We start from the raw sequence: 15432 nt of genomic DNA on the forward strand, positions 1-15432 counted from the left end.
CTTAATGTTTATCAGACCACAAATGAGATAATTTGTTAGGAAAACAATTGTTAACTCGACTTGGTGTGCGGATTCAAAAGCTGTTCTTGTGAACTGCTAATTGTTTTCAGTTACGTAAACTCGATTTTATTTTTATACAATTTTATTTCTGTTTGTGTTTGGTGATTAGTTTATGTATTTTTTTCTCAAATATTGTCTGTGTTGTGTAGCCAATTCGTATTGTTTTGTGTCATATTTGTGCAAAGGTGTGCTGGTAATAAAGTTATTTTAAAACTCGCTGGGCAGGACGCGCATGTGCAGAACGGATCGGCTTTTTTCTGCACCCGGCACCCGATAACACACCGGAAGAGAATAATGCGTAAACTGTCATGTCCGCTCTCGTGGTTCATAGCGTAGCCTAAAGCCTATTAGTGAGAAGTTATATGCAAAATTAACATTTTTCTTTATAGTGAAGTCGTTATTGCTGGCACTTATTGATCAAGTTTAAGATTGTTAGACCACAGCTTTAAGTGCTAACACCTACGAGGTGACTGCCTGGAGTTTGACAGAGGACCGGTTAGCACTCCTTTCAAAATGAGAACTGTTTTGATGGTGGCAGAGAAGCCCTCGTTGGCTCAGTCGATTGCCAAAATCCTCTCTAAAGGTGGGTACGACTTTATAATTAGTTATGTAATAAGAGTGAGACTTTGATTTAAGACTGAACGACAGGCTAACGGCAACAGGAACGTCACATAGCATGTCGCTTTGTGATAGAATACAGTGAAACAACTTAGAAGTTTAAAAAGTTAGAAGTGAAAATCTGTTTGAATGATCATTATTAGTTATTATTAGTTATGGTGCGTTCCAGTTGAACTGTGAAGTCGGAAAAGTCAACCCTGGCGCGTTGCTTGCTTCCCTGTGAACGTAACGTTACGCCTAAACATATGACACTTTCAGTTGACTATTGGTAAAGGTAAACACATCTTCGTTACCAAATCCATGAGAATCACTGCTAAATTACTGATACGCATTTACACATGGTCCTTTTAGTACCTTGAAGAAGGACTTACTGAATTGTACTGTGAACAACTTTAGTGTGTTTTAGTGGAGAATACTTAATAGTTTCCTCTGTTGACGACATAAATGCTTATTCCGAAAAAGCTTGTAGCAACCAGGCTGCCAAAATACTCCATATGATCACTACAGTGATACCAGTTAATGAAAAATGTCTTAATATGATAAGCTGTTAACAAGCATGTATTAAATGGTGACATTTTCAATGTTTAATGAAAAACAGTGAGTGAAATGAACACCCATCATTTCCATCCAAGTTCCCTCAGAACAAACACATTCTTCAGGCTTTCCGAGGTCCTGAGTTGACATCAGAGCAGTCACATCAGCTGCGCCTGGAGATGGCACATAAACACGCTATGGTAATTAGCTCAAACTCCAGAGAGTAGCTGCCCTGTGGGAAGCAGCTGGGGTTTTTCTTGAGGACAGGCATCCTTAGAGAAACAGGGATGGTCTCTAGTCCAAAAGCATTGTCGAGTCCCCTGCAGGAGTGGCTGGTGTGGCAGGTAGCCTCATGAATGACCTGGGGCACCCTGTTCAAGTCGATGTTCTCCCTGGTGAGAGATGAGGATCAGGGGCAGGCAATGCGAATGAATGCAAATTCATTCAATTGAAAATCTAGTGCTGAAATGATTGGTCAGTAATCAATTAGTCAACTGCCAGACATGTATTACCTATCCTACCCTGATTTAACAAAATGCAAAAAAAGAATCCATCCTTCCAGCTTCTCGTATCATTTATTCTACTTTGTTTAGGCTTCTGTGAATTTCTTTGAGTCTTGGACTGTTGGTCAAACAAAACAAGAGATTTGAAAACATCATCTTTAGTTGTAGGAAATTGGCTTTTTTTAGACCAAACAATCGATTAATTGAGAATGTCATTGGTCCGTTGATAACTAACAATTGTCAATATTGATTATTCTTTCAATTATTCAGTTAATTGTTTTTTCTGTAAAATGCCAGACAATAGTAAACCATGTTTATTACCATTTCCCAGAATGCAGTTTCACCTGTCCAAATGACTTGTATTGTCCAAACAGTACAAATCCCAAGGAGATTCAATTTACAGTGATAGAAAACAGCAAAGCTGGAACAGGGGAAGTTTCATCAGTTTGGCTTGAAATATTAAATGTTTGGACATCCTTAAATTTTTTTTGTCTGACCAAAAATCAAAATCCTAAATTCAGTGGTGGACTTGTACTTGTACTTGGGTACGGTTTTGAGGTACTTTTAATGTACTTGAGTAGTTCACTACTAATACTCCACTATAATTCAGATGGAAATATTATATTTTTTACTCCACTAAATGTATCTGGCAGCTTGAGTCATGAATTACTTTTCAGACTAGTATTGTATTCAAAACCTGATGAATTTATAATATTTGATACTGTGCTATAGATTGAACTATCCAACAGTATATAAAGTAATTCAAATGTGACTTCTTGGTTGTAAGACTTTTACAGATTGCTTTTAGAGATTGCTTTTACACAACGGTATTGCTACTTTTACTTAAGTAAAATATCTAAGTACTTCCATCAGTGCCTAAATTTAAAATGATATAAACGTAAAAGAGTCAGCAGATCAATACATTTGAGAAGCTTGAACCAGCCAGTGTTTGGAATTTTCTGTCAATCAAGTCAATGAATTAATTCATCATACTCACACGTAGCTCCAGGTTGCGATGCTGCGCTCATTGATGCGGTTGGGCAGGTTGACCATCTGGCTGTAGTAGTCCTGCAGGCTGAATGTACAGAAGGATTCGTCCACACACTGGCTGCCCGCTGGCATGGCCAGACACTGGTGGAGGGCCAGCAGGCACAGCAGAAAGACACGCAGCAGCTGGACACAAATAAGAACTGCATTGTGTCAGTGTGGACTGATTTCTCTGTGTCAGGTAAATGGACATGTCTAGTGTTTGTCTGTCCTCTCGCAGAGACACTGGAAAACACTGCATGTTTATGCACCTCTGGCCACACTGAATCAAGAGTCTCCTGACACATTATAGTAGAATTTATTAGGATTTGTTGTTTTATAGTTATATTAGTGCTAACTTTTGTAACTTCAGGGGCTCTGTAATAAAGCAATACTTGACTAAAATATGTAGAAAATAAATATAATTATTTCCATTTACTAAGTTTGATAATTTTTTATCTAGTTGTACTGGAAGAATGATTTTGTCTTAATATTTGTGTTTTTTAGCCAGCAATGTTTTATTTAACGCCCTCCTCAAGTCAAAATTAAATTTTGTCCAATACTACAAAACAAATGATACTGCAGTCATCAAGGTTTACTATGAAATTCCATCTTTGTACTAAAGATTGTAACTTTAAAAGATATCCACTGGATTTGTCGAACTCAGACTGCTGAAATCGGCTCTCAGATGGGAGCCACCTCCCATCGTTTGTGACCAACACCACTAGAAGCCTCATATAGTATTAGCTTCAACTAAACTTCACAATGCAAAGAGGAGACAAGCCAGTGGATTTTGTCCCCCATCTCTTGTTGTGCTAGGAAGGGATCTGTCAGCCAGTATGGACAGAAAGAATCAGTCCAGCTAATAAATGTATTCCAGTTTGCATATGGTTGTGTGAGTATTGCATTAAAGTACACTTGGAAAAATGTGAATCTATCCTTTAAAACAGTAAAACTAAAATTGAAAACACCCATCCACTATCATCACCATTGACCTAATGGCATGTTTCTTACCTGGAGCTGTTCCATGGCTGATTTTTGACTTCAGACTGGCGAGACAGAGCTTCTGTTTTTAGCCTTGGGGATGGGAGCTGTGTTTTTTCTTTGGTCTTCAGTGTGTCCTTTGGCTTGGAGTTGATCTGCAAACAGTATCTGGACCTCTCTCTTTTTATATGCCATGTTCTTGTTGGGATTGCTCTTCTGTAAGAGTGTGTGTGTGTGTGTGTGTGTGTGTGTGTGTGTGTGTGTGTGTGTGTGTGTGTGCGTGTGTGTGTGTGTGTGTGGGGTGGAGGAGCACATATTGGTCACTCTGTTTTCCTGTCACAATAGTTTTGCGTAGATGTTCCGGTCATTAGCATTCAGCCTTGAATCATTTCATTCATAGAGGATGTCAACTTGTTGCATTGAGCCCAGGTAACCAAGGGAGGCACCCATTAACCCCTAACTTTCCGCCACTCTGACCTCCTGTTAAAGGCCACATCTTACTCATCACTATGTGTAGGCTCTAGTTTTAGAAAGGAAAAAAATGAAGCCATTTCATCTTACATTTTTGAGCGTGTTTCAAAAGTAAAAAAAAAATATCCACATTTAAATGTATTTTTAAATTTTTTCTGCAGGATTAATCAATACATCTTGTAAAATACTTAGTACACATTATGTAAAGTATAAAAGCCAAGTTTGCATTAACACATTCCTTTTTAGTGAGTCGATTTTCTTGAAGCAAATATAGAAAAAAAGGCTAGCATTATTCTATAGTTATTTTTTTATCTCTGTCATGCCAAGCATTTATCCCACCTGTAGGGTTAGGTATTGTTTTAATTTTACTGATTCTGATTCCTGTACCTCGTGTGTAAATGCGTACAGTGTCTCTCTTCATGTCTTCCTATTTCATCCACCACTATTAATCACAATGTAAATTTATTATGATCTGGCCAGCCTTATCCATGCATCACTAGCCTATATTCAAATATAAAAAAAAATGGAGCACCAATGCTATGATTCACCATAGCAACAGTTAAATTAAAAGGCAGAGTCTCCATTTTAATCCAGTGGACGTAGCAATATTAATGCATGTATATGTGCACATTTATAAAAAAAAAAAAGAGTGAATCAGAGTGGGGGAAAGAATCAACAAGTTAACACAATAAAAGTTTTATTCTGTTAATTAATCATTAACCAGACTTACGTTTCCTAAAGTGGAGGAATCTGAATCTGTGTAGTTTGAATCTGAAGGGGACAAAACACAAGGGCCAGAGACTGAAGAGATGAAAAAATATAAAGATTAAAAAATACATACATCAAAGACATAGAGACAAAAAGTATTTTGCAACGGCTATCGTTAGCAACTGGTTAACGGCAAACGTTTTCTAACTTGAGCCAACTGAAAGACAAAATCACAATATATTTCACATGTTTTGCTGTAATGGTAGTTTTTACATGTCCAATAGGATGAAAGTCAACTTTGGTTTGTTTTCTATACCCAAAACAAAGTGATCTCTCCATGACTCAAACACTTTTCCAATGTTGATTGTGTTTTCGCCCCCATGTCAATCTGATTGTTGTTTGGCCTGATGGGCTTCAGCACATGAACCTATTTTGTTGGTTTTTATCCCAACGTGGCGTTTGTGTTGGAGATTTAATATTCAGTAGGAGCTTACTAATATAATTTACACATGTTAATAGAATGAATTCATTGTTGGTTTTGATCTTTTCTCAAGACTTTTAAGAGTATTACTTGTCTTACTTAAGTTTGCATAGTGCACTTGTCTTTGTATTTAGCTTTAATACAAACATGAACATTGAAATGGGAATCCTGCACCTTTTATATGACTGTATTGGCTTACTGCTACCTCATCTGTTCTTCTTGCCTTAAGGAAATTGTACAAGTCGCAAGGGACTTAACGGAGCATGCTCAGTGCATGAATACACTGGCAGCTTCCAGGGCCAAACTGTACGCTTTAAGATGACTTCTGTCTGTGGACATGTGATGAGTCTAGATTTCATCGGTGAGTATCAAACAGGTCGCCCAGGTATATTAATGGTAACCCATTTTAGCACTTTGCATAGAAACCGAGAGAGAAATGTTATCTGGTATTACTAAGAAGATACAGTGGATATTTTACAAGCACTAACCAGGTAAAGCAACAGTGAACACACCTTTGGCCTGTGCTACGAAGGTAGTTAAACCTACTCAGAGTTAACTCGGGGTTATCAGGCAAACTCAGAGTTGATAAACTCTGACCGCCTACACTGGAGTTAAACGATACTACGACGGTGGATAAGATGTTGGTTAGTTGAGTCGATGATAACTCGGTGTTATCTTAATTGGAGTTCGGTGCGCGTTTTCATAAAAAGGGGTGTGTTCGGCCGTGCAGAGTTTTTTTCACAGTGTGCATGCTTTGTATTTTCTCCAGAAGAATGCACGTTGATTGTGTCAGGATATGATGAATGTAAAGACAAGTTAACAGCTAAATCTAATACTGTGGCGGCCGCTGGGCCAACAAGCCTCCTTGGCTTTGTCGGCCCAGCGGCCTACTAGCCTAATTATCACAGTGTTCTTATTGTAACCGAGCGGTTATTAGTTCGCCTTTACTTTGTATATGTGTTAACAAATTAATAACACGAGGCTCCGTTGTCTGAACCAAGACGGGACATCTTTATTTTTCACTGTGTCTCCAGCCTCCCTGTTAGAGAGGTCACAAAGTCAGCATGAGGAAAAAGCTAAGTCCGAACGCCCCATCTGAGAGGGCACCAAAATATCCACGGGGACGTGAGTCAAATAGAAAGGGGTGTAGTTGGTGCAGGCATGGACAGATGTGTTATAGGTGAAAGCCACATGTTTCAGATAATCCTCCCACTCACCCCCACAGGCGAGCAGTGACTTGGCCAGCTGGTCAATGAGAGTCCGATTAAAGCGTTCAACCATCCCATGTGACTTGGGATTATATGGTGTGGTGCGTGTCTTTTTAATCCCCAAAAGTTGACACAGTCTGAACAATCTCTGACTCAAATTGCCTGCCCTGATCACTGTGAACAGCCTCGGAGATGCCATGAACTAACACATAGTCCTCAAACAAACACTGTGCTACTGAATGGGCAGTCTGATTATGAAGGGCATATAGATTCACAAACTTGGTAAAGTAATCCTAAACCACTAACACATATCTGTTACCATTTGAAGTCACTGGCAATTCCAGGATGTCAGTTGCCACTCTCTGGAAGGGCCGAGTTACCTGGGACTCCCCCATCGGAGCATGCCGCTTAGACACTGGGGCCCTGCGGGTTTGGCGCGGGACACATTGTGAACACCACTGTCTAATGTCCTTAAACAGAGAGGGCCAGAAACAGGTTTTCCTTGCTCGTTCCCATACCTTCTCTGCTGAGAAATGTGCAGATGCTGGGCCTCCATGAAGATGCTGCAACACCTCCGGCACAAGGAAGGACGGCACAACCACTCGACACTGAGCATCCCCCCGTGAGGGAGTCCATTCACTGCTCAGCCTATGGCATTAAAAGGATCCAGCTCCAGTATCCACCTCGCTCTTCTGCCTGTGGGATCCTTGTCCATAGACATGTTGCGGAGCCCCAGCAGAGGCTTATGATCCTGTTATGATGGAGAATGCAGCCGACCCAATGTAGTGTCTGAATTGGCGTACAGCCCACACAACAGCCCACAACTCTCTGCCAAATGTGGACTAGCGCTTTTCAGTGTGAGTGCGACTGACCCACATAGACCACCACAAGTTCTAGTACATCCCTGTCTTGAGTCAGCACATCCCCCACTGTGGAGGCGTCCGTGTACACTTTAAAGGGGACACGGAAGTTAGGCATAGTAACCACTGGGGCTGATGAGAACACCCGTTTCAGGTACTCAAATGCAGCATCATATTCAGAAGTCTATTGGAAATGTGTTTCTTTACACGTCAGACGGTGGAAGGGGGCATCTCGCTTGGCCTTGACAAAACGTCTATAGTAAGAGCACAGCCTCACAAATGCCCGCACTTCAGTCGGATTCCACGGTGTGGGCCAGGTTCTGACTTTGTGTTCCGGGGATCCGGCTGCAGGCCATGGCGAGAGACAACATGCCCCAGGAAAACCTCATGATCACAAGGCACTTCATAGGATTCAAACTGAGGCTTCATAGAGAGGAGAGGTGGTCCTCAAATGTGGGGCTATCCCACAAGATTAAAGCAGCTTTGGTCAGTCGTGTCGGCAAGATCCTTGCCTGCTCATAATCACAGTCTCCTCCAGCGCCGCCGACCAGTGCCCTTACAGTGACCTCATATTGCCTGGCTCAGCAGGGAAAGCTTTGCTTCTCCTCTCCCGCAAACGGCGGTGGCAGTTCAATCCTCATGTTGCTTGCAAATGGTCTTTCCCCACGACACTCCCTGCAGTCAAGGGGGTCCTCGTCATACTTCCTCATCTTGCCGTGTGTTCTTGTCTTCATGCATTTAATTCTTGACTACCCTCACTGACTACAACTGCACAGAGAAACCGCGGCTTCAAATCTTTGACTCGTGCTAGCTGAACACTGTACAAAGTTACGCTACACGCGTGTTAACAGTGGCTAACGTGAGCTAACTAGCTGAAACTTTTAGAAACTGCCTCGACAGTCTCACAAAATGCATTGATTCTTCGGCGGATTTCACAGCAAAACGACCACCACTGCCACCAGTGTAACCGAGCAGTTATTAATTCGCCTATGCTTTTATATGTGTTAACAAAATAATAACACCGAGGCTCCGTTGTCTGAACCAAGGCGGGACATCTTTATTTTTCTCTTCGTCTCCCGCACATGTCGAATTGGAACAGGTTCACAACTTACGTTTCTTTCCCACTTCAAAATAAAAGCCTCTACTCAACAAGTAGCTTACATTATTGTAGTTAAAATCTCTATTATGTGTTTTATGGATTAGTCTTTTATGTGTAATATGATTAAGATGTAAAGTTACAACTGCGCATGAGGTCCATTGTTATAGATAAAAGGGGCCAGAGGAGAGGGGGAATAATCCGAGACCAAATTGAATTTCCAAGATTAATCTCACTTCGTAGTACAGGCCACTGATTGGTGCCGATGTTATTCAGTACCATGTTGGTCTTGATCGTTTCAATAGGCTATGTCATTAACAAGCCTCCTTAATGCTTCTGTTTTTTTGCGATTTTATTAAACTACTTATGAATAAAGTCAAAACAACAGACACATAGAGAGACAAGGCAGGGTGAGCACATTAAAGAAGTTGTGGGTAAAAACTAAAATAAGGTGGAATTATGTAGAAGTAAAATGGCTGGATAAGAAAGTAGAAATTAGGGCTGGGTGCCAAACATTTTATCAGGATAAAAAATAGAAAACCAATCAATATGATAATACAGTAAATATAAATAAATAAATGTCAAAATTATTTCTTTCAGGTTTAAAGGCTTATGTTTGCTCCTAAATGAGAGTTAAACTATTATTTATGGTCAGAACATGACAAACACTTACCAAACAGTGGATCACTTAACAAATCTCAGGTATGATAGTATTTTTACTTTTATTTAAATACATGCAAATATGCTTTATTGCCTTTTACGTTATTCTTTACCATTTACAATGTGTACTTCAATGGGCGCTGCCATTGCTGTGTGACGTCATTCAGCTGCTGTCCGGATTGGCTACTCGTGAAGTCGGGGCACATATTTTTTTCTCGGAGTTCACAAGTAGGAAATCCGACTTCAGATGGTGTTCCGTAGTACTTTTTTTAGTTGGAGGTCGGAAATGATTTACGTTAAATGCTAAAGTTGCTGATACCTTGTCTGTGGTCAGCTCCATGGACTTGATGATAGACTGGATGCATCTGATAAGATACCATCGTGCTGTTGGGGTAGGCGACATAAGTTTCGTTGTCGGTGGACAGACTGTAACATTACAGAGTTGTTGTTTTGTTTTAGCTTGAAATTATCCCATACTTTGGACACTTTAATCTTCGTCCCTCACTATATTCTCTCTCTTCCTCCACTTTGCAAAGAGCACCATCATAATCACGTAGTGTTCACACAGCGTAAGAGCGAATTGCGACAGTAATAAATGTCCGTGCGAAACAGAGCGCTATATAGTTATATGGATTAAACGAAGCATCGATGGAAAGAATTTGCGTCATTGCGTTTTAGTAATTGATTTAATCGATGAAATGTTTCAACCCTACACGAGTAAAATTAAGTAAAATCTTTAATCAGTCCTTTTTCTTCAACAAAAAAATATCTTATAAAAATTCAGTTCTAATTAATTTGTGATTCAAATGACATTTATCGAACATTTGTTATAGTAATTGAGGAAATTTATTATCATCATTGTTTTATTGCCCAGTTATAGAAATAATCTACCAGAAGTAGGGTAATATAGCCCCATGTCTCTACCACAGTTACACTGTCATTTTGTGGGAAACGCAGAGCCGTGTTACTGTAATCCATTTTCAGTTCTGTCCAGTGGCCTAACCTGGAGTATTTATTTTTAGATTTGTTTGAGTGAGAGTGAGAGAAAGTCCTGTAACCTGGTACAGGAGAAAATGTAAAACTTAGTTGTTAATCTTTTCTTATGAACATTAAATGGAACCCATGAAGAACAGTCAATGCTTATGCTGGTGCTAATTGGGATCCTTGGAAGGTAAGAATTTTCCATTAATGAAAATTTACAAATATTAAAGTTCTTAGAAAGAAAGACGATCTGAAGTGACAGGTCAGAGTTTAAAAAGAATTGGCCAATAATCTCAATCGGTGCATCTCTACTTCTGACCACACCCAGTCAGTGGTGAAAGAGGCTTGAAACTTTGAGTCAGGGCAGTGAAACATTGCTTTTCAACCTGGACTTAACTTACTCATTAAGCTACTGTTGATACTCATGATCCCGCATGTGCCACACAATGAATATGTTTGAATGTGAAGCTGATGGTACTGATAATTCTATTCTTGAATAACATTACCCAGTTCACTCTATGTTTTAACATTACACCTTGTTGACGGCTTGCTATAGGCCAGGATCAAGGCCTGCAACCATGGGATCTGATGTTTGGTTTTAACATCTTCACTGTCCAAACAATTATTTTTTTTTGCTTTACTAAGAGCTTGGTCCTTATTTTCAAGGGAAGTACAACAACTGGGACAAGGTGGACCCTGCAGAACTCTTTAGCAAAGCTCCCACAGAAAAGAAGGAGGCTAACCCCAAACTCAACATGGTCAAATTCCTCCAGGTATGTGTTATAGGTTCACCCAGTAATCTGTGTTTACTGCAATAATAATAATACATTTTATTTGTAATGCACTTTACATTTAAGACAAACCTCAAAGTGCTACAGGTAAGATCATAAAAGCAAGGTAAAAACATCAGTGTAAATTATAAATAGTGCAACGACATTATTGTGTAAGGTTAAAACTCATAAGTTCTGCTAAAAAGAAATGTTTTTAGTCCTTTTTTAAAAGTCTCAATAGTCTCCATTTCTCTTGCTTCCCAGGTGTACAGCATTCTGAATAATCAGTTAGTGGTCAGTGTGTGTCATGCCAAAGTACCTTCCGTGCTCACCCCCTGTTTCTACTGTCATGTCAGGTTGAAGCCAGAGGCTGTGACTATGTGGTTTTATGGTTGGACTGTGATAAAGAAGGCGAGAACATCTGTTTTGAGGTAATTCAAGCTTCATTTACACCTGGTATTAACAAGTGTCTTGCTGTGTTAGGTCCTGGTCTGTTCTGAGCCCAGTTCCGCTCGCCCCGGCTCAGATTTTAGTGCCAGAAATAAGCTGTACAGATTGCATTTACATCTGGCTGAGATCCAATCACAATTTGAGCCCGAGCAAACTCCAAATCAGGTCTGGCTGATCTTATTTTTTCAGATTGCATTTACATCTGGCATTAACATGTATTTTTCTATAATCAGGTAACAAATCCAGAAAACCTGGGTTAATGGCTGAGATTTCCATAGCTATTTAATACGTTGGTGTTGCCTTTGCTTACAAGTGTTCAGTTTAACAGGGTCAGCTAGAGATAATTTGGATAGTTGCTTTGGAAAAAAGCGATAGATATTACTAGAAATGGATAATACAAAATCATTTTTGTAATTTGCGGAAACTGACCATTAAAGCTACATTGAACAACAAGCTGTAAACATAAAATGTATCAACTTATGAGCGTGAACATTTTAGCAAACAGTTGCCTTTTTATACATCCAGCAGACTTTGAACAACATTCTCATTTATTTTGAGTTGTGTTTGTGTCCACCTGATGAGTAGGAAATCCAATGTTGACCCTCTTTTATCTGGTTTGGTCTCCACCAAATAGTCTCTTTAGCTGCTAAATGCTCCTCTGTGTTTACCAGCTAGTCTCGAATTATGTCTGTTTGCGGTTTGGTGCTGGGCAGGTTTTGTACAGCAATGGTGGAAGAAGTATTCAGATCCTTTACTTAATTAAAAGTTGAAATACCACAATGTGAAAATACTAGTTAAGTAATAGCCTGCATTGAAAAATCTATTTAAAGGTACCATATGTAACAATATGAAGCAATTTACACACATAAATCACTGTGCATTGCCAATTTTTATGTGTGACGGAATTGTAATGTAACGATGATTTTAGGTTGCCATAACATCCTGTGGACTGATTTCTATGTAAAGGATGTTTTTTCCCATGAAAATCGAATTGAACTGTTGGCTGGTGTTGTGAGGCCGCCGGTGCTGGACCCATGCAGCATGGGTGGGTTGCAGCTGCCTGGCTAACTTTAGCTTTTTTTGCTTGCTCGCTAACGTTATTGCTAGTAAAATACTATCATAACCGAAGATAGCCTACAGCGCATCTCTCTTGCTCGGTCTTAGGTCCACAGCTGGTTGTGGTCAGGTGTGCTCTGTTATATTTGCGTCTCTCACTGTGATGGTACGTCACTGCTGATGTTGCAATGGTGTACTGAAAACCTTTGTTATTAATGACACCAGTTGCCCATCCAAGGATTCTGACTGCAGTTCAGTTAACAGCCATCAATGTCATTAACAACAATCGTTTTCTGAAAGATAGACGCACTTAAAACCTGTAAGTAAAAGTACTATACTATAGCATTACGACCAAAATATTTTTAAATGGCCCTTTCAGGGCATTAAATTATAGAACACCCAATGTCCGGAAAGATTTAAAATCTTACATGCACAAGATAATATGTCATAGTACAAACGATTTTGTTGTTTGTTTGTAGTAGGACACCTGTGTTTGTGTGCAGGACCTTAAATCTATCTCAAAGTTACTAAGAACACCAGCTAAATATAATGCAATAAATATATTTAAATATTTCCTCCGAAAATGTAGTGGAATAGAAGTTCTGTATTTAAGTAAATTTTTTAGGTACTTAGTTACTTTCCAACTCTGGTGTGTAGTGGGTTTATCGGAGCTTTTTCACTGAACATCTGCCTGCTGCTGCTGGAAACAAGGTTGATAAGAATGCCAAGACTGGAGCAAAACAGTAAAGTTGTGGCTGTAAAACCAAAACAATGAGCTACAAGAGGCTATAATGCTCCACAGAGCAGAGATGGAATGAAGAGTTGCTAATAGGTTCATTACTATGATGTCATCTTGGGATTTAGGAATTACTGATGAGTAATAATCAATTTGAAAAAATCAAGTCACTCAGTCATTATTTCTCTTGCTTCCCAGGTACTGGATGCCATCCAGCCAGTGATGAACAAGAGTGTCAGAGAACAGAGCATTTACCGTGCCAAATTCAGCTCCATTACTGACACTGACATCTGGAACGCCATGAACAGCCTAGTAGAGCCCAACCACAATGAAGCCCTGTCAGTAGATGCACGTCAGGAGCTGGATCTGCGAATCGGCTGTGCCTTCACACGGTACACACAGTCTGCAGCTGTCTGTTCTAACACCCAAGAAATATTTTTAGGCTGTATCGCGATACATGATATACTGTATATCTCGATACACACATTTTTTCTAAAATAACATAACATACATTCTCAAATCATGCAAATATGATAATGTTGTAGATTCTGATGCATTGCGGTATCCAACGAAGGTTGAGGTCAAGGGCAACTGGACTTGGTTGAAGATACTGGAAGACAGGGGCCGACTGGCACTAGAATTCAGGTCGGGAATTTGACTCGACCCCAAGCCACCTTGTTCACATAAACCACCAAACCGCTAGTTTTTGTGGACTAACCTTTTTCTATACAGTCTATGCCATAGACTGACAAATCCCTATTTGTTGATGTAACAGGTACCAAACCAAGTAGCTTATAGTCTTTTGCCATGTTCATCTACTGATTTTTGGGACTGATCATTAAAGTAGCCTATGTGAACACTTGAGTTTTCCAGACGAGGGCGGAGCTTCATCACGGTGCCCACCTGCTACCAAGTCACTTAACACCAACATTTACATGATCCCGGACTCACTGAGTCTGCCTGCGTCATGGCTGCCGAAGCGGATCACATCGATTCTGTGAACCAGAAGCACTGCAGTGTGTCCCAGAAGTGTTTCCCGCTCCGCTCCATAGAAAATAAGCAACCAGTGTATTTTTGCGCAGCTTCTGTCAAGCAGCACAGAGCAGATGAACCGGGCAGGAAATCAGACATAAAACGGCAGAACATCCACTCTCTGCTGCTGAAATGCTGAGGGGCTTCCAGTGGAAGTTGATGCTGGTCAGAGGACGGAACTAAACCGTGGTTTACACGCAACCTGTGTGAGTCCGGGGGGATAGGCTACATAGCAGCCTAAGTCTGCCCCTCAGACTTCCCATTAAGCATAGCGGTGAAGGGAGTTTTGTTAAAATTTGCTAATAAGCTTGTCATTTGTTTGAAATACAAATGTTACTTTATGATTGATGTATTTTTAAAACATGTCTACTTATAATGTTTTTGTAGGTAATTGTTATTGTTGTGGTGGTTTACCATTGAAACCAGGAGTGAAGTGACCGTTTCATTTGATAAGAAGAGCTGTACAGTGTGCGCGCTCCGGTTCAAGCTAGCCAGATGATAGCTGTTGCTGGTCAACTTGATAAATAGCAGGCCAAATTTGCCCGCGGGCCACTTGGATTTGGCCTGGTTCACCCGATTGCCAATTCGCCCCTGCTAGAAGATGTTTTGTCCCTCATCCAAGAGACTTCTTCCGTTCTGACTGACTGGTAGGGAAACTCAGCTATTTAACCTCTGGGATTGTTTGCTAGGATAGAGAGAAGTATCAAATACATTCCATCAAACTCATTTTTGACAACTATTTCCGGTCCCACCACCCCCACCGGATGTCTGTATGTAACTGATAAGAGGGGGTTCATCCTGTCCCGCCCCAACCGGAAATATGGCTGTATGTAACTGATAAGAGGGGGTTCATCCTGTCCCACCCCAGCCGGAAATATGTCTGTATGTAACTGATAAGAGGGTTGCGTACATCCTTCCATTGTGTGTTTTTCATTGATTTAAAGACTTTATTAAGTAATACAACTTGAATGAATTAACTAGGAGGTGTTTGTGACAATAAATTTATCATTAAAAAAGTATAGCAGTGAGTTATAAGTAAAAGGAGGAATCTCCGGGGCCAGCAAAGGATCAGTAGGAGGTTTCTTTGGAATCAAGTCAGTCTTTATTATTAAACAAGTGAAGAATAAATTGAAATAATGACAGCAAAGCAGTAAAATGGTATAACGGTGAGTAAAAATTAAGCAGCATTATAAATTAC

General features: G+C 40.1%; 1 protein-coding gene across 1 annotated transcript in view; it reads left to right on the plus strand.

Moving 5' to 3' along the window:
* Window positions 1-339: 339 nt before the first annotated feature.
* Window positions 340-15432, plus strand: part of top3b (DNA topoisomerase III beta) — a 41202-nt gene continuing 26109 nt past the window's right edge. The window contains exons 1-5 of the mRNA XM_046034406.1: window positions 340-643; window positions 5615-5746; window positions 10857-10963; window positions 11317-11391; window positions 13401-13594. Coding sequence (XP_045890362.1) covers window positions 574-643; window positions 5615-5746; window positions 10857-10963; window positions 11317-11391; window positions 13401-13594 — 578 coding nt within the window. The 5' untranslated portion in view covers window positions 340-573. The remainder of the gene's footprint in view (window positions 644-5614; window positions 5747-10856; window positions 10964-11316; window positions 11392-13400; window positions 13595-15432) is intronic.

Source organism: Micropterus dolomieu, linkage group LG21 (genome assembly GCF_021292245.1).
Source record: "Micropterus dolomieu isolate WLL.071019.BEF.003 ecotype Adirondacks linkage group LG21, ASM2129224v1, whole genome shotgun sequence".
Classification (NCBI taxonomy): Eukaryota; Metazoa; Chordata; class Actinopteri; order Centrarchiformes; family Centrarchidae; genus Micropterus; species Micropterus dolomieu.